Source organism: Scyliorhinus torazame, chromosome 2 (genome assembly GCF_047496885.1).
Source record: "Scyliorhinus torazame isolate Kashiwa2021f chromosome 2, sScyTor2.1, whole genome shotgun sequence".
Lineage (NCBI taxonomy): Eukaryota > Metazoa > Chordata > Chondrichthyes > Carcharhiniformes > Scyliorhinidae > Scyliorhinus > Scyliorhinus torazame.
In genome coordinates this window covers 266,682,616-266,705,739 of record NC_092708.1, presented here as the reverse complement: position 1 = coordinate 266,705,739, position 23,124 = coordinate 266,682,616, and the positions used below count along the sequence as shown (strand labels likewise).

At 50.9% G+C, this 23,124-nt stretch overlaps 1 protein-coding gene across 5 annotated transcripts in view; it reads right to left on the bottom strand.

The window, feature by feature from the left end:
- Positions 1-23,124, bottom strand: part of ino80 (INO80 complex ATPase subunit) — a 415,492-nt gene that overhangs the window by 35,783 nt on the left and 356,585 nt on the right. For all 5 annotated transcript variants that reach the window (XM_072486849.1, XM_072486876.1, XM_072486859.1 and 2 more), the window contains exon 28: positions 21,696-21,790. In XM_072486849.1, coding sequence (XP_072342950.1) covers positions 21,696-21,790 — 95 coding nt within the window. The remainder of the gene's footprint in view (positions 1-21,695; positions 21,791-23,124) is intronic.

The window sequence follows — 23,124 nt, the reverse complement described above, 5'->3', positions numbered from 1 at the left end:
ACCTGTAACTTCTGGGGTTTGAATGGTCCAGTGAAAAGATAGAGGGCATTTGCTCACCGTAAGAGTTTAAACTCCAATGTGACAGTTTTGCAAGAGACCCATTTCTGGATCAGAGACCAAACTAACCTTCTCAAGGGGTGGGTAGGGCAGGTCTTTCATTTGGGTTTCAATGGTAGGGCCAGGGGTGTGGCGATTTTAATTAATGAAAGGATTCAATTCTCTAAGATTTTGGCCGACCGCAGCAGTGGAAACGTTATCGTCTGTGGATCCCTGGTGAGCACCCCAGTTGTTATGGTTAACATTTACGCCTCGACCTGGGATGATATGAATTTTATTAATATCCTGCTGGCCTCCCTCCCCAATTCAGATTTGCCTCAGCTTATTTTAGGTGGGGACCTGAACCGTGGCTTGGTTTCTATATTATTTTGTTACTGTCAACCGACAGGGCAGTTAGCCAATTACGACGCATAAGGGGCATATTGTACGAAAAAGGGGAGAAGGCCAGTCGACCTTTGGCTCACCACCTTAAACGGCAGGTGGCTTCCCGGGAGATTACACAGATACAATTCAAGTGGTAACGTGGTTTCTGTCCCTCCTCAGATTAATGCAACTTTTGAATCTTTTTACCACAATCTTAATAGATCAGAACTTCCTGTGGATGGATCGAAGATGCCTGACTTTTTGGATGGCCTACCTATTCTAACTGTTGAGATGGATAGGAGCAGAGAGTTGGAATCCCCGTTATACCCTGACGAAATTTTAAAATGCATTGGATTGATGCTTCTGGTAAAGCCCCTGGTGTGGATGGCTTTTCGATTGAATTCTATTAGGAACAATTTGTGCCTTTAATTCTGGACATTTTTTTTTCAATAAACATTTTATTGAGGTATTGTTTGGTATTATAACAACACAATAAACAATGTACATGAAACTATAAATATAGTGCACAGCTTCCGGGTGCGGCGATGACCAGCTGAGTCGCACGTTTCGGCAGCTCCCGGTGGAACGGACTTTTGGGCTCTTAATAAGAGCCCCAACGGCAATTTTAACGGCAAAAAGCACTGTGCGGTGAACCAGAAGGGAATCCCCCCTGGATACGGATGAAAAAAGGAGAGGAAGGTGGCCGGATTGCAGTGGATCCTTTAGAGCAGCGGCCAGGAAGGCAAGCAAAAACCAAGATGGTGTCGGAAGGTGGCAGTTTAATATGGGGCTCTGAACAACACGAGTTTTTGAAACGCTGCGTGGAAGAACTCAAAAAGGAAATGAAGGAGGAGCTGTTGGCCCCGATATTACAGGCGATCGAAGGGCTAAAGGAGGAGCAAAAGACCCAGGAGCGGGAGCTTCGGGTCGTGAAGGCAAAGGCTGCCGAGAATGAGGACGACATACAGGGCCTGGTGGTGAAGACGGAGATGCACGAGGCACACCATAAACGATGTGTGGAAAGGCTGGAGGCGCTGGAGAACAACGCGAGGAGGAACAACCTAAGGATTCTTGGTCTTCCTGAAGGTGCGGAGAGAGCGGACGTCGGGGCATATGTGAGCACGATGCTGCACTCGTTAATGGGAGCGGAGGCCCCTGCGGGTCCGCTGGAGGTGGAGGGAACATACCGAGTGATGGCGCGAGGACCGAGAGCAGGAGAAATTCCTCGAGCCATAGTGGTGAGATTCCTCCGTTTTAAGGATAGAGAGATGGTCCTTAGATGGGCAAAGAAAACTCGGAGCAGTAAGTGGGAGAACGCGGTGATCCGCGTATACCAAGACTGGAGTGCGGAGGTGGCGAGAAGGAGGGCGAGCTTTAATCGGGCCAAGGCGGTGCTTCACAAAAAGAAGATAAAATTCGGAATGCTGCAACCGGCAAGACTGTGGGTCACATATCAAGGGAGGCACCACTACTTTGAGACGGCGGATGAAGCGTGGACTTTTATCGTGGAAGAAAAATTGGAATGAGCGGGTTATTAAAAAAAGAACGTTTGAAACAAAGTGGTGGGGCGAGTATGGGGGGCGAAGAGGGGGGTAAAAAGGGGGGAAAGAGGAGTTTTATGTTATTAGTCCTGCGATGTGGTAACTTTTCTTTCTTCCACAGGAGGTGGTGGGGGGTGGAAAGGAGGTGGAGGAGATGAGGCGTTGGCCATCGGGGGCGGGGCCAAGGGGGAAGCGCGGGCTCGGTTCCCGCGCTATGATAATCATGGCGGGAATTGGGAAGCAGGTGCGAGCCGAGGTCACGGGGGGAAGCCGAGGTCGGCCAGAGTTTGCTGACTTCTGGGAGCAACATGGGGGGTATAACTACGCTAGTGGGGGATCTGGTGGGGGGGGGGGGGGGGGGGGGGGGGGTGGGAGGGGGGAATTATTGGGCTTCTGCTGCTGGGGAGAGGGGGGAGCTGGCATGGGGTGGGATGGGCGGGGGGGCACCGCCTGGGGGGGACACAGCTGCGTGGGAACCGGGTGAGGAGCTGGAAAAAGGGGATGGCTAATCGACAAGGGGGGGGGGGGGGGGTAAAAAGCCCCCAACCCGGCTGATCACGTGGAACGTGAGAGGGCTGAATGGGCCGATAAAGAGGGCACGGGTACTCGCACACCTTAAGAAACTTAAGGCAGACGTGGTTATGTTACAGGAAACGCACTTGAAACTGATAGACCAGGTGAGACTACGCAAAGGTTGGGTGGGGCAGGTGTTCCATTCGGGGCTAGATGCGAAAAACAGGGGGGTGGCTATATTAGTGGGGAAGCGGGTAATGTTTGAGGCAAAGACTATAGTGGCGGATAGCGGGGGCAGATACGTGATGGTGAGTGGCAAACTACAGGGGGAGACGGTGGTTTTGGTAAACGTATATGCCCCGAACTGGGATGATGCCAATTTTATGAGGCGTATGCTAGGACGCATCCCGGACCTAGAGGTGGGAAAGTTGGTAATGGGGGGAGATTTCGTTTTTCTCCTATGTCCACAAAGTCTATTCGCGAATAGACTTTTTTGTTTTGGGAAGGGCGTTGATCCCGAAGGTGAGGGGAACGGAGTATACGGCTATAGCCATTTCTGATCACGCTCCACATTGGGTGGACTTGGAGATAGGGGAGGAAACAGAAGGGCGCCCACCCTGGAGAATGGACATGGGACTAATGGCAGATGAGGGGGGGTGTCTAAGGGTGAGGGGGTGCATTGAAAAGTACTTGGAACTCAATGATAATGGGGAGGTCCAGGTGGGAGTGGTCTGGGAGGCGCTGAAGGCAGTGGTTAGAGGGGAGCTGATATCAATAAGGGCACATAAAGGAAAGCAGGAGAGTAGGGAACGGGAGCGGTTGCTGCAAGAACTTCTGAGGGTGGACAGGCAATATGCGGAGGCACCGGAGGAGGGACTGTACAGGGAAAGGCAAAGGCTACACGTAGAATTTGACTTGCTGACAACGGGTACTGCAGAGGCACAGTGGAGGAAGGCACAGGGTGTACAGTACGAATATGGGGAGAAGGCGAGCAGGTTGCTGGCCAACCAATTGAGGAAAAGGGGAGCAGCGAGGGAAATAGGGGGAGTGAGGGATGAGGAAGGAGAGATGGAGCGGGGAGCTGAGAGAGTGAATGGAGTGTTCAAGGCATTTTATAAAAAATTATACGAAGCTCAACCCCCGGATGGGAAGGAGAGAATGATGGGCTTTCTGGACCGGCTGGAATTTCCCAAGGTGGAGGAGCAGGAAAGGGTGGGACTGGGAGCACAGATTGAGATAGAGGAAGTAGTGAAAGGAATTAGGAGCATGCAGGCGGGGAAGGCTCCGGGACCGGATGGATTCCCAGTTGAATTTTACAGGAAATATGTGGACTTGCTCGCCCCGCTATTGATGAGGACCTTTAATGAGGCAAAGGAAAGGGGACAGCTGCCCCCGACTATGTCAGAGGCAACGATATCGCTTCTCCTAAAGAAGGAAAAGGACCCGCTGCAATGCGGGTCCTATAGACCTATTTCCCTCCTAAATGTAGACGCTAAGATTCTGGCCAAGGTAATGGCAATGAGGATAGAGGATTGTGTCCCGAGGGTGGTCCATGAGGACCAAACTGGGTTTGTGAAGGGGAGACAGCTGAATACGAATATACGGAGGCTGCTAGGGGTAATGATGATGCCCCCACCAGAGGGGGAAGCGGAGATAGTGGTGGCGATGGATGCCGAGAAAGCATTTGATAGAGTGGAGTGGGCTTATCTGTGGGAGGTGCTGAGGAGATTTGGTTTTGGAGATGAGTATGTTGGATGGGTGCAGCTGTTGTATAGGGTCCCAGTGGCGAGTGTGGTCACGAATGGACGGGGATCTGCATACTTTCGGCTCCATAGAGGGACAAGGCAGGGATGCCCTCTGTCCCCACTATTGTTTGCACTGGCGATTGAGCCCCTGGCAATAGCATTGAGGGGTTCCAAGAAGTGGAGGGGAGTACTTAGAGGAGAAGAAGCACACCGGGTATCTCTATATGCGGATGATTTGTTGTTATATGTAGCGGACCCGGCGGAGGGGATGCCAGAGATAATGCGGACACTTCGGGAGTGTGGAGAATTCTCAGGATATAAACTGAACATGGGAAAAAGTGAGTTGTTTGTGGTGCATCCAGGGGAGCGGAGCAGAGAAATAGAGGACTTACCGCTGAGGAAGGTAACAAGGGACTTTTGTTACTTGGGGATCCAGATAGCCAAGAATTGGGGTACATTGCATAGGTTAAATTTAACGCGATTGGTGGAACAAATGGAGGAGGACTTCAAGAGATGGGACATGGTATCCCTGTCACTGGCAGGGAGGGTGCAGGCGGTTAAAATGGTAGTCCTCCCGAGATTCCTCTTTGTGTTTCAGTGCCTCCCGGTGGTGATCACGAAGGCTTTTTTCAAAAGGATCGAAAAGAGTATCATGAGTTTTGTGTGGGCCGGGAAGACCCCGAGAGTGAGGAAGGGATTCTTACAACGTAGTAGGGATAGCGGGGGGCTGGCATTACCGAGCCTAAGTGAGTACTACTGGGCCGCCAATATCTCAATGGTGAGTAAGTGGATGGGAGAAGAGGAGGGAGCGGCGTGGAAGAGATTGGAGGGGGCGTCCTGTAGGGGGACTAGCCTACAAGCTATGGTGACGGCCCCATTGCCGTTCTCACCGAAGAAATACACCACAAGCCCGGTGGTGGTGGCGACTTTGAAAATTTGGGGACAGTGGAGACGGCATAGGGGAAAGACGGGAGCCTTGGTGGGGTCCCCGATAAGAAATAACCATAGATTTGCCCCGGGGAGAATGGATGGGGGATTTGGAATATGGCAAAGAGCAGGAGTAACGCAACTGAAAGATCTGTTTGTGGATGGGAAGTTCGCAAGTCTGGGAGCGCTGACCGAGAAATATGGGTTGCCCCAAGGGAATGCATTCCGGTATATGCAACTGAGGGCTTTTGCGAGGCAACAGGTGAGGGAATTCCCGCAGCTCCCGACGCATGAGGTGCAGGACAGAGTGATCTCAAAGACTTTGGTGGGGGACGGTAAGGTGTCAGATATATATAGGGAAATGAGGGACGAGGGGGAGATTATGGTAGAAGAGCTGAAAGGGAAATGGGAAGAAGAGCTGGGGGAGGAGATTGAGGAGGGGCTGTGGGTGGATGCCCTAAGTAGGGTAAACTCATCGTCCTCGTATGCCAGGCTAAGCCTGATTCAATTTAAGGTGTTACACAGGGCGCATATGACTGGAGCACGGCTCAGTAAATTTTTTGGGGTAGAGGATAGGTGTGCGAGATGCTCGAGAAGCCCAGCGAATCACACCCACATGTTCTGGTCATGTCCGGCACTACAGGGGTTCTGGATGGGGGTGACAAAGGTGCTTTCGAAAGTAGTGGGGGTCCAGGTCGAACCAAGCTGGGGGTTGGCCGGGAGTACAGGAGGCGAGAGAGGCCGATGTTTTGGCCTTTGCGTCCCTAGTAGCCCGGCGCAGGATACTGTTGATGTGGAAGGAAGCCAAGCCCCCGGGGGTGGAGACCAGGATAAATGACATGGCAGGGTTTATGAAGCTGGAACGGATTAAGTTCGTCCTAAGGGGATTGGCTCAAGGGTTCACCAGGCGGTGGCAACCGTTCGTCGAATACCTCACAGAAAGATAGAGGGAATGGAAAAGAAGGAGGTAGCAGCAGCAGCCCGGGGGGGGGGGGGGTGGAAGAGGAACCAAAAGGACTCTCAGGGTTGTTAATATATATGTTTAATATGTATAGGTCGTTGCTATAAATAATTGTATATTGGACTGTTAAATCATATTTTTGGAGAGTGTTTATCTGAGACAAGGCAGTTGCCATTTAGTTTCAGTTTTCGTTATATATTATTTATTCTTTGTTTATAAAACAGGTCATGGTTATTTATACTGTTATATTATTGTGTGGAGATGCCGGCGTTGGACTGGGGTGAGCACAGTATGAAGTCTTACAACACCAGGTTAAAGTCCAACAGGTTTGTTTCGATGTCACTAGCTTTCGGAGCGCTGCTCCTTCCTCAGGTGAATGAAGAGGTCTGTTCCAGAAACACATATAGAGACAAATTCAAAGATGCCAAACAATGCTAGGAATGCGAGCATTAGCAGGTGATTAAATCTTTACAGATCCAGAGATGGGGTAACCCCAGGTTAAAGAGGTGTGAATTGTCTCAAGCCAGGACAGTTGGTAGGATTTCGCAGGCCAGATGGTGGGGGATGAATGTAATGTGACATGAATCCCAGGTCCCGGTTGAGGCCACACTCATGTGTGCGGAACTTGGCTATAAGTTTCTGCTCGGCGATTCTGCGTTGTCGCGGGTCCTGAAGGCCGCCTTGGAGAACGCTTACCCGGAGATCAGAGGCTGAATGCCCTTGACTGCTGAAATGTTCCCCGACTGGAAGGGAACATTCCTGCCTGGTGATTGTTGCGCGATGTCCGTTCATTCGTTGTCGCAGCGTCTGTATGGTCTCACCAATGTACCACGCTTCGGGACATCCTTTCCTGCAGCGTATGAGGTAGGCAACGTTGGCCGAGTCGCACGAGTATGTACCGCGTACCTGGTGGGTGGTGTTCTCACGTGTAATAGTGGTATCCATGTCGATGATCTGGCACGTCTTGCAGAGATTGCCATGACAGGGTTGTGTGGTGTCGTGGTCACTGTTCTGAAAACTGGATCTGAAAACCCATCTCTGGATCTGTAAAGATTTAATCACCTGCTAATGCTCACATTCCTAGCATTGTTTGGCATCTTTGAATTTGTCTATATATGTGTTTCTGGAACAGACCTCTTCATTCACCTGAGGAAGGAGCAGCGCTCCGAAAGCTAGTGACATCGAAACAAACCTGATGGACTTTAACCTGGTGTTGTAAGACTTCGTACTGTGCTCACCCCAGTCCAACGCCGGCATCTCCACATCATGGCTACCATCGTCACCGCAAACTGCCGGCTCAAAGTGGAGAGGATCTCCAGGAAGATCGCGCATATAGACACTGACATTAAGTTTCTACAAAGATGCAAGAAAGCAGACAAGATCCCGAAAGGGCTACAGATCACAAACCCACTCAAGTCGAGCTACAACACAGACTTCGCTGAGAGACTCTGCCGTCGCACCTCTCTCACACTCCTCAACCACCTCGTCCGCCAGCTCTACAGCAGACGACGCAACCTGGAAACCAAGATAGAGGCCATATTCTCAACTTGCGCTCAGGATGCAGCAGACCAGCTGCGGAACACCGCCAAACAGATGAGACAACAATACTATGCCACCTATATGCATACCAAGAACAGAAAGCTTGAGAAACTTGGCATCACCACCGGCAGCAACCAAGCCACCCCCGGTGTCACAGTAGAAAACAATACAGGGAAATCTATTGTCAACTTGTCAGACTACACCCTTCAACCAGACGAAATCGAAGTCCTCAGCAGAGGGCTTAATTTCTGCACCACCACCAAAATGGACCCCATCAGTCTCGCGGCAGACACGGAGGAATTCATCAGGCGAATGAGGCTCCGGGAATTCTTCCACAGACCCCAAGAGGCCAACAGCGAACCCAAGCAGACTACCAATGAACCGGAACAGCAGACCGAGAGATCTGCGGTGCGGCAACCAAAGAGGAAAGAGTCGAATTGGACCCCTCCGGAAGGCCGCTGCCTTAGACTCGACATGTATGCTCAAGCCGTCAGGAGTCGCGTCAATGCCAGATTCATCAGTCGCATTCACAAGACAACCCCGAACGTCACCCAAGCACAACGCAATGCCATCCGCGCTCTCAAGACCAACCACAGCATCGTCATCAAACCAGCAGACAAAGGGGGGGCCACTGTCGTACTGAACAGAACGGACTACTGCAAAGAAGTATACCGACAACTGAACAACCAAGAACACTACAGACAGTTACCCGCAGATCCGACCAAGGAACACATCCGCCAACTTAACAGACTGATCAAGACCTTGGATCCAGATCTTCAGAGCACCCTACGTGCTCTCATCCCACGTACTCCCCGCATTGGAGATCTCTACTGCCTCCCAAAAATACATAAGGCCAACACACCAGGCCGCCCTATCGTTTCAGGCAATGGGACCCTGTGTGAGAACCTCTCTGGCTACATCGAGGGCATCTTGAAACCCATCGTACAAGGTACACCCAGCTTCTGTCGCGACATGACGGACTTCCTACAGAAACTCAGCACCCATGGACCAGTTGAACCAGGAACATTCCTCGTCACAATGGACGTCTCGGCACTCTACACCAGCATCCCCCATGACGACGGCATTGCTGCAACAGCCTCAGTACTCAACACCGACAACTGCCAATCTCCAGACGCAATTCTGCAACTCATCCGCTTCATTCTGGATCACAACGTCTTCACCTTCGACAACAAGTTCTTCATCCAGACGCACGGAACAGCCATGGGGACCAAATTCGCACCCCAATACGCCAACATCTTCATGCACAAGTTTGAACAGGACCTACTCACCGCACAGGACCTTCAACCGATGTTATACACCAGATACATCGATGACAGTTTTTTCCTTTGGACCCACGGCGAAGAATCACTGAAACGACTACACGATGACATTAATAAGTTCCATCCAACCATCAGACTCACCATGGACTACTCTCCAAAATCAGTTGCATTCTTGGACACACTCGTCTCCATCAAGGACGGTCACCTCAGCACTTCGCTTTACCGCAAACCCACGGATAACCTCATGATGCTCCACTTCTCCAGCTTCCACCCTAAACACATTAAAGAAGCCATCCCCTATGGACAAGCGCTCCGTATACACAGGATCTGCTCAGACGAGGAGGAGCGTAACAGACATCTACAGACGTTGAAAGATGCCCTCGTACGAACGGGATATGGCACTCGACTCATCGATCGACAGTTCCAACGCGCCACAGCGAAAAACCGGACCGACCTCCTCAGAAGACAAACACGGGACACAACCGACAGAATACCCTTCGTCGTCCAGTACTTCCCCGGAGCGGAGAAACTACGTCATCTTCTTCACAGCCTTCAACACGTCATTGATGACGATGAACATCTTGCCAAGGTCATCCCCACACCCCCACTACTTGCCTTCAAACAACCGCGCAACCTCAAACGAACCATTGTGTGCAGCAAACTACCCAGTTTTCAGAACAGTGACCACGACACCACACAACCCTGTCTGGCAATCTCTGCAAGACGTGCCAGATCATCGACATGGATACCACTATTACACGTGAGAACACCACCCACCAGGTACGCGGTACATACTCGTGCGACTCGGCCAACGTTGTCTACCTCATACGCTGCAGGAAAGGATGTCCCGAAGCGTGGTACATTGGTGAGACCATACAGACGCTGCGACAACGAATGAACGGACATCGCGCAACAATCACCAGGCAGGAATGTTCCCTTCCAGTCGGGGAACATTTCAGCAGTCAAGGGCATTCAGCCTCTGATCTCCGGGTAAGCGTTCTCCAAGGCGGCCTTCAGGACCCGCGACAACGCAGAATCGCCGAGCAGAAACTTATAGCCAAGTTCCGCACACATGAGTGCGGCCTCAACCGGGACCTGGGATTCATGTCACATTACATTCATCCCCCACCATCTGGCCTGCGAAATCCTACCAACTGTCCTGGCTTGAGACAATTCACACCTCTTTAACCTGGGGTTACCCCATCTCTGGATCTGTAAAGATTTAATCACCTGCTAATGCTCGCATTCCTTGCATTGTTTGGCATCTTTGAATTTGTCTATATATGTGTTTCTGGAACAGACCTCTTCATTCACCTGAGGAAGGAGCAGCGCTCCGAAAGCTAGTGACATCGAAACAAACCTGTTGGACTTTAACCTGGTGTTGTAAGACTTCGTACTGTTATATTATTGTGTGAAGGATACACAATGTACTGTGATGGTTGACCAAAAATTTTCAATAAAATATTCAAAAAAAAAAAAAATTGTACCCAAGAGTATAAAGCCAAAAAAAGCAGATTACTGAGATATGGAATTTATAAATTTGAGATGTAATAAGGAATCTAAATAAAACTTTAGTAAGATCAAAAAAATATATACATATATAGTGCACAAGCCATCTCCCTCCCTTACAGGTCCCACTTTATTAACCCCCTACTCTAAGCTCAACTAACCTCCCCCTTCTGCTGACGATTAATTTTCCGCGAAGAAGTTGACAAACGGTTGCCACCTCCGGGCGAACCCTAACAGTGACCCTCTCAAGGCGAACTTGATTTTCTCCAAACATTGAAAGCTAGCCACGTCCGATAGCCAGGTCTCCGACTTCGGGGGCTTTGAGTCCCTCCAAGCTAATAGTATCAGTCTCCGGGTTACCAGAGAGCAAAGGCCAGAACGTCTGCCTCTTTCTCCTCTTGGATTCCCAGGTCTTCCGACACCCCGAAAATCACCACCTCTGGCCTCAACGCCACCCTTGTTTTTAACACCGTGGACATGACATCTGCAAACCCCTGCCAAAATCCCCTAAGCTTCGGACATGCCCAGAACATGTGGATATGGTTCGCTGGTCCTCCCGCACATTTTGTACACCTATCTTCCACCCCAAAGAATCTGCTCATCCAGGCCACTGTCATGTGAGCCCGGTGAACGACCTTAAATTGTATCAGATTGAGCCTGGCACATGTTGCGGACGCGTTGACTCTACTCAACGTGTCCGCCCATAGACCATCCTCTATCTCTCCTCCCAGCTCCTCCTCCCACTTGCACTTCAGCTCCTCGGTCTGCGTCTCCTCTGACCCCATGAGTTCCTTGTAAATGTCTGAGACGCTCCCTTCTCCTACCCACCCTCTGGAAACTACCCTGTCTTGAATCCCCCTTAGTGGTAGGAGCGGGAAGGTTGGCACCTATTTACGTAGGCAGTCCCGCACCTGCAGATAGCTGAATTTGTTTCCCTTCGCCAACCCAAAAATCTCCTCCAGCGCCTTCATACTCAGAAAGCTCCCCTCTATAAACATATCCCCCAGCCTCTCAATCCCTGCTCTCCGCCACATCCGGAACCCCCCATCCACACTTCCCGGGGCAAACCGGTGATTATTACAGATTGGGGACCAGACCAATGCTCCCTCTGCTCCCACATATTTCCTCCATTGCCCCCAGACTCTCAGGGCCGCCACCACCACGGGGCTGGTGGAGTACCGTGCCGGCGGGAACGGCAGAGGCGCAGTTACCAACGCCCCCAGACTGCCCTTGCATGAAGCCGCCTCCATACGCTCCCATGCCGACCTGTCCCCCACCACCCACTTCCTGATCATGGCTATATTCGCCACCCAGTAACAGTTACTAAAATTTGGCAGCGCCAGCCCGCCCTCTCCCTGACGCACTCAAGCATTACCTTCCTTACTCGCGGGGTCTCCCCTGCCCATACAAAGCCAGAGATCACTTTGTTGACCCATTTTAAAAAGGACCGTTGAATAAAGATGGAGAGACAATGGAACACAAGCAGGAATCTCGGGAGGACCGTCATCTTCACCGTCTGCTCCCTCCCAGCTAATAACAACGGGTGCACGTCCCATCTCCGAAAATCGTCCTTCATTTGGTCTACTAGCCGGGCCAGATATAATTTATGTAGCCGGTCCCATTCCCGCGCCACTTGAATGCCTAGGTACCTAAAGCTTCCCCCTACTAATCTAAACGGCAGCTCCCCCAATCGCCTCTCCTGTCCCCTCGCCTGGACCGCAAACATCTCACTTTTCTCCATATTTAGCTCATACCCTGAAAACCGGCCAAATTCCCCGAGAATCCTCATGATTTCTTCCATCCCCTCTAATGGGTCCGATACATACAGAAGCAGGTTGCCTGCATAGAGCAAGACTCTTGAGCTCCACCCCCCCGGACCAGCCCCTTCCAGCCCCTTGAGGCTCTCAGAGCAATTGCCAACGGCTCTATAACTAGCGCGAACAACAGTGGGGAGATACCTTCCGGGGGCATCATGATCACATTTAACAACCTTCTTACATTGGCCACCAACAGCCTACCCTTAACAAACCCAGTCTGGTCCTCCCCAATAACGTCCAGAGCACAATCCTCAATCCTGGAGGACAAGATTTTGGCCAGCAATTTGGCGTCCACATTCAACAGGGATATCGGCCTGTAGGACCCACACAGCTCCTGGTTCTTGTCCCGCTTCAGAATCAGCGAAATCGTGGCCTGTGACATCGTCGATGGCAGCACCCTTCTTTCCCTTGCCTCATTGAACATCCTCATCAACACCGGCCCCAATATCCCAGAGAACATTTATAAAACTCCACTGGGTACCCATCCGGCCCCGGGGCTTTACCCGACTGCATGGCCTTCAGACCCTCCACTAACTCTTACAACCTGATCGGGGCCCCCAGCCCTTCTACCAGCTCCCTGTCCACCTTTGGGAAAATCTGCCCCCCCAAGAAATGCCTATTCCCCTCCGGCCCCATAGTGGGTTCCGACGTATGAAATCCCTAAACGCCTTATTCATCCCTGCTGAATCTCCAACCAGGTTCCCATCTCTGTCATTTACTTTCCCTATCTCCCTGGCTGCCTCCCTCTTTCTAAGCTACTGTGCAAGCATTCTCTCCATACTCATACATCGCCCCCCCTCGCCTTTCTCAGCTGCTCCACCGCCCTCTCTGTGGTTAACAAGCCGAACTCCGCCTGTAGCCTCCGCCGTTTCCTTAAAAGCCCTGCCTAGGGGTCTCCGCATACCTCCTATTGATCTGTAGTATCTCCTTAACCAGTCGGTCCGTCTCTGCCCTGTCCACCTTCTCCCTATGGGCCCGTATCGAAATCAGCTCCCCTCTGACCACCGCCTTCAGTGCTTCCCAGACCATGGCTGCTGAAATTTCCCCCGTGTCGTTGACCTGGAGGTAGTTCTGAATACATTTCCTCAGCCGCTCGCACACACCTTCGTCGGCCAAAAGTCCCACATCTAATCTCCAGGGTGGGCGCTGGTTACTTCTTTACTAACCTGCAGGTCAACCCAGTGCAGAGCATGGTCCGAGATTGTGATCGCCGAGTACCCCATGTCCACCACCCCTGCCAGTAAGGCCCTGCTCAAAATGAAGAAATCGATCCGGGAGTACACTTTATGCATGTGTGAGTAGAAGGAGAACTCCTTCACCCTCGGCTGCCCAAATCTCCATGGATCCACCCCCCCCCATCAGCTCCATGAACCCTTTTAGTTCCTTAGCCATTGCTGGCACCCTGCCTGTTTTCGAGCTTGACCGGTCCAAGCCAGGGTCAATAACTGTGTTAAAGTCCCCTCCCCATGACCAACCTGTGCGAGTCCAGGTCCGGTATCTTCCCCATCATCCTCTTTATAAACTCCACATCATCCCAATTTGGTGCATACACATTTACTAATACCATCTGCACCGCTCCAGTTTCCCAATGACCATAATGTACCGACCTCCCAAATCCGAAACTATTCTACCCGCCTCAAACACCACCTGCTTATTGATCAGGATCGCGACCCCTCTAGTCTTTTAAAAAAAATATATATTTTATTAAAGTTTTTCGATCAACCAAGAATTTTCCATTTTTACAACTTTGTAACAGTATATACATTGATCGTTTTTAAAATAATATATTAACTGACGGCAAGTGCCAACACAAATAAAAAACAAAAAGAAATAGTAACATTGAGAAGATAAATATGAACAACAATAATGTAACAACACACAAAAACCCCCCAAAGACCCGAATGCACCCCCCCCCCCCATGGGTTGCTGCTGTTGTCTTTCCTATTTTCCCTTATTGTTCTGCGAGATAGTCGAGGAATGGTTGCCACCGCCTGGTGAACCCCTGAGCCGAACCTCTTAGAGCGTACTTTATCCACTCCAATTTTATAAACCCTGCCATGTCGTTTATCCAGGCCTCCACGCCCGGGGGTTTAGCTTCCTTCCACATAAGTAGAATCCTTCGCCGGGCTACTAGGGACGCAAAGGCCAAAACATAGGCCTCTCTCGCCTCCTGCATTGCCGGCTCATCTGCGACCCCGAATATAGCCAACCCCCAGCTTGGTTCGACCCGGACCCCCACCACCTTTGAAATCACTTTTGCCACACCCACCCAGAACCCGTGCAATACCGGACATGACAAAACATGTGGGTGTGGTTCGCAGGGCTTCCCGCGCACCTCCTGCACTTATCCTCCACCCCAAAAAACCTGCTCAATCTTGCTCCCGTCATATGCGCCCTGTGTAGTACCTTGAATTGGATCAGGCTGAGCCTGGCACATGAGGACGAGGAATTTACCCTACTTAGGGAATCTGCCCATAGCCCCTCCTCAATCTCTTCCCCCAGCTCCTCCTCCCATTTTCCTTTCAGTTCCTCTATCATCGTCTCCCCCTCGTCTCTCATTTTCCTGTATATATCGGACACCTTACCGTCACCCCGCCATGCCCCCGAAATCACTCTGTCCTGGATCCCTTGCGCTGGGAGCTGCAGAAATCCCCTTATCTGTTGCCTCACAAATGCCCTCACTTGCATATAACGAAATGCATTCCCAGGTGGCAACCCGTATTTTTCTGTTCGTGCTCCCAGACTCGCGAACGTCCCGTCCAAGAACAAGTCCTTCAGTTTTGCAATTCCTGCTCGCTGCCAAGATTGAAATCCCCAGTCTATCCTTCCCGGGACAAACCTGTGGTTGTTCCTTATCAGGGACCACACTGAGGCCCCCGTCACTCCCCTATGTCGTCTCCACTGCCCCAAAATCTTCAGAGTCGCCACCACCACTGGGTTTGTGGTGTACCTTTTCGGGGAGAACGGCAGCGGCGCCGTTGCCAGTGCTTTTAAGCTAGTTCCCCTACAGGACGCCATCTCCAGCCTTTTCCACGCCGCTCCTTCTTCTTCCCTCATCCACTTACATATCACAGACACGTTAGCGGCCCAATAATAATCACTCAGACTCGGCAGTGCCAATCCCCCTCTATCTCTACTGCGCTGCAGGAACCCCTTCTTTACCCTTGGGGTCTTTCCGGCCCACACAAAGCTCATGATGCTCCTGTCCACCTTCTTAAAAAAGGTCTTTATAATCAGTATGGAGAGGCACTGAAACACAAAAAGAAACCTCGGGAGGACCACCATTTTAACCTGCACCCTGCCCGCCAATGACAGGGGCACCATATTCCACCTCTTAAAGTCCTCCTCCATCTGCACTACCAGTCGCGTCAAGTTAAGCTTATGCAAGGTTCCCCAGTCCCTGGCCACCTGGATCCCTAAATACCGGAAATCTCTTGTTACCCTCCTCAGCGGCAGCTCGTCTATTCCCCTGCCCTGTTCCCCGGGGTGCATCACAAACAGTTCACTCTTCCCCATATTCAGTTTGTATCCCGAAAACTCTCCAAACTCCCTGAGTGTCTGCATTATCTCAGGCATCCCCTCCACTGGGTCCGCGACATATAACAGCAGATCATCCGCGTATAATGACACCCAATGTTCTTCTCCTCCTCTAAGTACCCCTCTCCACTTCCTGGAGCCCCTCAGCGCTATGGCCAATGGCTCAATTGCCAACGCAAACAGTAACGGGGACAGGGGGCACCCCTGTCTTGTGCCCCTACATAGTCGGATGTAGTCGGATCGTTGCCTGTTCATAATCACACTTGCCACCGGGGCCCCGTATAGGAGCCGAACCCATCTAATGAACCCCTCTCCAAATCCAAATCTCTTCAGTACCTCCCACAGATAGTCCCACTCCACTCTATCAAATGCCTTCTCTGCATCCATAGCCACCACTATCTCCGCCTCCCCCTCCTGTGGGGGCATCATCATCACCCCTAACAACCTCCGTATATTGGTATTCAATTGCCTCCCTTTAACAAATCCTGTTTGGTCACCGTGCACCACCCCAGGGACACAGTCCTCTATCCTTGTCGCCATCACTTTGGCCAATAACTTGGCATCTACGTTCAGGAGAGAGATGGGCCTGTATGACCCGCACTGCAGCGGGTCTTTGTCTCTTTTCAGGATCAGCGATATCGTCGCCTCCGACATCATCGGGGGTAGTGTCCCCCTGTCCTTAGCCTCATTGAAGGTTCTCGTCAGGAGTGGGGCCAGCAGGTCCACATATTTCCATTAAAATTCCACCGGGAACCCATCTGGTCCCGGGGCCTTCCCTGCCTGCATGTTCCCGATTCCTTTTACCACCTCCTCTACCTCAATCTGCGCTCCCAGTCCTGTCCTCTCCTGCTCCTCAACCTTCGGGAACTCCAACTGGTCTAGGAAATGCATCATTCCCTCTTTCCCTTCCGGGGGTTGGGCCTTATACAGCCTGTCGTAGAATACCTTAAATACCCCGTTCACCCTCTCCGCTCTCTGTTCCATCCTTCCCTCCTCGTCTCTAACTCCTCCGATCTCTCTCGCCGCCCCCCTCTTCCTAAGTTGTTGGGCCAGCAGTCGGCTCGCCTTCTCTCCGTATTCATACTGTATTTCCTGTGCCTTCCTCCACTGCGTCTCCGCCTTACCCGTGGTCAACAAGGCAAAGTCCGTGTGTAGTCTCCGTCTTTCCCTGTATAGCCCTTCGTCCGGAGCCTCCGCATATTGCCTATCCACCCTCAAAATCTCCCCAATCAGTCTCTCCCTTTCTTTACCCTCTTGTTTCCCCTTGTGGGCCCTTATGGAGATCAGCTCCCCTCTCACCACCGCTTTCAGCGCCTCCCAGACTACTCCCACCTGGACCTCTGTGTCATCATTGACCTCTAGGTATCTTTCAATACATCCCCTCACCCTCCACATACCCCCTCGTCCGCCAACAGTCCCATGTCCAATCTCCAAAGTGGGCGTTGCTCCTTTTCCTCACCTAGTTCCAGATCTACCCAATGTGGGGCATGAACTGAAATGGCTATAGCCAAGTACTCCGCTCCTGCCACCTTTGGGATCAGCGCCCTTCCCAGGACAAAGAAATCTATCCGGGAGTACACTCTATGGACGTGGGAGAAGGAGGAAAACTCTTTACTCCTCGGTCTAGTAAATCTCCAGGGATCCACTCCTCCCATCTGCTCCATAAAGCCCTTAAGCACCTTGGCCGCTGCCGGCCTCCTCCCGGTCCTAGATCTGGACCGGTCCAGCCCTGGGTCCAGTACCGCGTTGAAGTCCCCCCCCCCCCGCCCCCGCATTACCAACTTTCCCATCTCCAGGATGCGCCCCAACATACGCTTCATAAAGTTCGCATCATCCCAGTTCGGGGCATATACGTTCACCAGCACCACCGCTTCACCTTGCAATCTGCCACTCACCATCACGTACCTACCCCCACTGTCCGCCACTATGGTCTTCGCCTCAAACGATACCCTTTTCCCCAGCAGTATTGCCACCCCTCTATTTTTCGCATCCAAGCCCGAGTGGAATACCTGTCCCACCCATCCTTTTCTTAATCTTACCTGATCCGCCAGTTTCAGGTGCGTCTCCTGAAGCATAACCACGTCTGCCTTTAGCTTCTTTAGGTGCGCAAATACCCTTGCCCTCTTAATCGGCCCATTCAACCCTCTCACGTTTCACGTGATCAACCGGGTTGGGGGGCTCTTTACACCCCGCCCTCGTCGACTAGCCATCCCCTTTTTTAAACCAGTTCCTCACCCGGTTCCCACGCAACCGCTTGTCCCCCAGACGGCACCCTCCCGTCCCGACCATCCCATCTCGTAACAGCTCCCCCTTCCCCTTAGCAGCAGCAGCAACCCAGTTAATCCCCCCCCCCCCCCCCCCCCCCCCCCCGCTAGATCCCGCTCTAGCTTGATTGCACCCCCCATATTGCTTCCCGGAGTCAGGAAACTCTGGCTGACCTCGGCTTCCCCCGTTTATCCTAAGCCTCCCTGCGTGTGAGGCTCCCTCGTTCCTACGCCCCCTTTTCCCGCCACAGTTTCCATAGTGCGGGAACAGAGCCCGCGCTTCTCTCTCGGCCCCGCCCCTAATGGCGCAGCTCCCTCTCTCCTTCCCCATCCCCTTCCCCACCGGCGCCCACATTTCTTCCTGTCCCCCCCCTTCGAGGGGAAAAAATTCCCCCATCTGATTTACAATTTCTTGCCACCACCTCGCTACTTCATTCCAAACATCCTTTCCCAAATCTAGTCCAACTTCTCCTCTTGAATGAATGTCCACGCCTCCTCTGCCGTCTCGAAGTAGTGGTGTTTGCCCTGGTGTGTAACCCACAGTCTTGCCGGCTGCAACATTCCGAATTTCACTTTCTTCCTGTGGAGCACCGCCCTGGCCCGATTGAAACTCGCCCTCCTTCTCGCCACCTCCGCACTCCAATCCTGATACACGCGGATCACCGCGTTCTCCCACCTGCTGCTCCGTGTCGTCTTAGCCCATCTCAGGACCATCTCCCTGTCCTTGTAGCGGTGGAATCTCACCACTATTGCTCGCGGTATTTCCCCTGCCTTTGGTCTTCTCACGAGGACCCGGTACGCTCCCTCCACTTCCAGGGGGGCCGTCGGGGCCTCAGCTCCCATTAAGGTATGGAGCATCACGCTCACGTACGCCCCAACGTCCGCTCCCTCTGCCCCTTCGGGAAGACCCAAAATCCTTAAGTTCGTCCTCCTCGAGCTATTTTCCAGGGCTTTCAATCTCTCCATACACCTCTTGTGTAGTGCCTCGTGCGTCTCCGTCTTCACCACCAAGCCCTGTATCTCGTCTTCATTTTCGGCAGCCTTTGCCTTCACTCCACGGAGCTCCATCTCTTGGGTCTTTTGCGTCTCCTTCAGCCCCTCAATCGCCTGCAGCATCGGCGCCAGCACCTCCTTCTTGAGCTCCTCCACACATCGCCGGAGGAACTCCTGCTGTTCCAGGCCCCATACCAACTGGGCTCCCTCAGCCACCATCTTGCTTCTCCCTTTCCTTCTCTGCCACTGCTCCAGAGGATCCTCCACAATCTGGCCACTACTATCCCTTCTTTCCATCCACACCCGGGAGGACTCCTTCCTATGTCGCCTCACACTGGGTTTAGCCTTTGAAAATTTCCGGTGGGGCTCCCGATAAGAGCCCAAAAGTCCGTTGAAATGGGAGGTGCCGAAACGTGCGACTTAGCTGGTCATCGCCGCACCAGGAAGTCGCGACCCCTCTAGTCTTTGAATCCAGTCCCAAGTGATAGACCTGACCGACCCAGCCTTTCCTCAATCTAATCTGGTCATTTGCTCTAAGGTGAGTCTCCTGCAACATTACCACGTCCACCTTCAGTCCCCTAAGATGCGCGAACAAACGTGCCCTCTTGACCGGCCCATTTAACCCTTGACCATTCCAGGTGATCAGCCTAGTTGGGGGGGGGGGGGAAATCATTGCCCCCCACCCTTCGCCGATCAGCCACCCCCTTTTTTGGGCCCGCCTCCAGCCCATTCTCCGTGCCTCCACCGGCCCGCCCCCAGGCAGCCTCCCCCTCCCAACCTCCTCTCTGTCCCTTGGCCAAGTCCCTCCCTCGTCAATTCTGGACATTTTAATGACTCCTTATCCCGGGGATCGTTAGCCTCTACCCTCACATAGGCCTCTATCTCTTTGATTCTTCAGAAGGACAAAGACCTGACAGGGTGTGGTTCGTATCATTCTATTACACTTTTGAACGTGGACATCAAGCTACTTGCCAAGGTGCTGCTGCTTCGGCTGGAATCTTGCCTCCCAAATATAATCTTGGAGGATCAGATGGGCTTCATGAACGGTGGACAATTGTCGGCCAATATACTCTGCCTATTAAATGTTGCCCTTTCCCCACCTCGTTGCCCGAACCAGAGGTGATTGTTTCGCTGCATGCTGAAAAGGCATTTTATAGAATACAGTAGGAGTATTTATTGGAGATTCTTGGTTTGAATTTGGCCACAAGTTTACTTTTTGGATGCATCTATTTTACAAGGCCCCCACTGCAAGTGTTTGTGTGAATGTCCTGAATTCTGGTTATTTTCCATTGAACAGGGCCACGAGGCAGGGCTTTCTTGGTCAAACCCTCTGGGAGGGTAGTCCAACTGGGGACATTAACTTTTCGCCTTGCCAAGACGAGCTTTAGTTATCTGGAGGTGCGGGTGGCCCACAACTAATAATAATAACCGTTTATTGTCACAAGTATAAAGTTACTGTGAAAAGACCCTCGTCGCCACATTCCGGCGCCTGTTTGGGTAAGCTGGTACGGGAATTGAACCCGTGCTGCTGGCCTTGTTTTGCATCACAAACCAGCTGTCTAGTCCACTGAGCTAAACCAGCCAACTGAACCTCACTTCATAAATTAAACTACAATAGTCTGGTTAGCAGTTTTAAAACAGACTTTCAGAGGTGGAACAACCTCCCCTTATCCTTGGCGGGTAGGGTTCAGACTATTAAAATTAACGTGCTCGCGAGATTTTTATTTCTTTTTCAGTGTCACCCCATTTTTCTCCCCAAATCCCTCAATTCAAGGTTTTGTATAGGACTCACTTGTCCCAGGGCTAGGATGAGTGTTTTTTCCCCTGGAGTTGAGGATAAGTGTGAACATTGTTCTTGTGGGCCTGCTGACCAAACACATGTGTTCTGGTCCCGTCCCAGTTGATGGGCTTCTTTCTTTAATACCATGTTGGAGATAATCCATGTAGATTTGGATCCATGTCTGTTGGTGGCTATATTTGGGGTGTCAGGTTTGCAGGTTCTTCAGTCTGGGGTAAAGGCCGTTGCCTCGTTGATAGCTCGGAGTCAAATTCTGATTGGGTGGAGGTCTCCTACTCCATTTAGTGCCTCGGCTTGGCTGGGTGACCTCAGGCCACTTCTGAATTTGGAGAAGTTTAAGTATAACATCAGAGGGTCGGTGGAGAGGATCTACTGAACATGGCAACCGTTCATTTCCTTTTATAAGGAGTTAGTCACCGTCAGCTGTTAGAGGATTTGCATTCGTTTTAGTGTTAAAGTTAAGTAGGTGTTGTGTGTGGTTTTGCTTTTTTCTCTTCTATTATACATTTCTGTTTGATTAGTATGAAAATCTTTTAATAAATATATATTTAAAAAGAATCTTGAACTGCTGAAACAGACCTCAACTTGTATAGCAGAGGGTGAAAAACTTTCCGAAACAAAATACAACAAATAGCATCCTAACCCTTTTTTGGTTTGAAGAATAGTAAGATCTAATGTCCAATCAGGTGAATGCCGAGGACAATTTGTGGGATCGTGGCCCTTACAAGAATCTTAATGGAAAATCATGAAAATATATCTCTATGTGAAGGTTAAACAAATAAGGAAGGAATAAAATCTGTTGCGATAGTCTTGTGAAGCAGATGCAGACTTCTTGCAGACAGATCATATACCTGCTCTGGAAGTCTGCCACCATGTCTCGTCTCTCAGATATTTTTGAGGAACCATCCAATCTCATGTAAGTATGCTGTCTGAAGACCATGTACTCCTGAAACAGGAACAGAAATGGGAATCAGTAAAGAGAAAACAAGATTCACAACTATTGACATCCACAGGTACACTGAAACAGAGAGGTCAGTTCTGCTGAAAATGCAACAGAATCATATGCATAGATAACAAATGCAAGGAAGTTATGGCGAACCTTTATGACATACGGTTTGACTTCAACTGAAATACTGTGTCCCATTCAGGTCACCACGCTTTAGGAAGGATGTGAAGGCTTTGGCCAGGGTGCAGAAAAGATCTATGAGAATGGTTCTGGAGATGAAAGACTTCAGTTACATGAATAGATTGGAGAAGCTGGGATAGTTCTCTTTAGAGAGGACTGAGGCAAAATCCGATAGAGGTATTGAAATAGTGAGGGATCCGTAGATAGGGGAAAAACTGTGCCCATTGACAGAAGGGTCAAGAACCAGAGAACACCAATTTAAGGTAGTTGGCAAAAGAACCAGAGGAAAAGTTTAAAACACCGCAAATGGTTAAGGTCTGGAATACACTGTCTGACAGTGTGGTGGAGGCAGATTCAATTATGGTTTTCAAAAGGGAATTGGATAATTATCAGAACAGAAACAACCTGGAGCGCTACAAGAACAAAGCAGGGGAGTAGGATTAGCTGAGTTGCTCTTACAGAGAACAGGGATGGACACATGGGTTAAATGATCGCCTTCTGTGCTATAGCTATTCTATGACAATGCTATACAATAAACCGGGATTAGGGACCGGGCATACAGCTGTACTATAATGCAAGATCGGTCAGGGCTGTGAAAAAGGGAGTCATAGCTGTATGTCAACTTGGAAATGCAGAGGGGTGTCCCAGCTGTATGTATGACATGGGAAAGCAGAGGGGAATCCCAGTTACATCTATCTTGAGCTGAGGAAGCAGGTTGAAACAAAAATTCTGAGGGTGTTTGATGGAGTAACTGCAGAGAGGATGCATCATCTCGTGTTGGAACCTAAATCTAGGGAGTACAGTTTAAAATCTCTTTCCCGAGGATCATTTGTGTTTGGAATTCTCTTTCCTAGTAAGCAGTGGAAGCTCGGTCATTGAACATATTTAAGACAGAGTTAAACAGATTTTTGAACTCCAGGGATTCAAGGGTTATGATGGACAGGCAGGAATGTGGAGTTAGGACAACAAGCAGACCAGCCATGATCTTATTTAAAGGTAAGGCAGGCTCAATGGGACAAATGACCTACTTCTGCTCTGATTTGTTCTTATTAGAATTTTATTAGTCACAGCTGTATGTTAACCTGGGAAGCAAAGGGGAATTACAGCTGTAGGTGTAACCTGATCGATCAGAATGAAACCTGTAAAAGAATGAT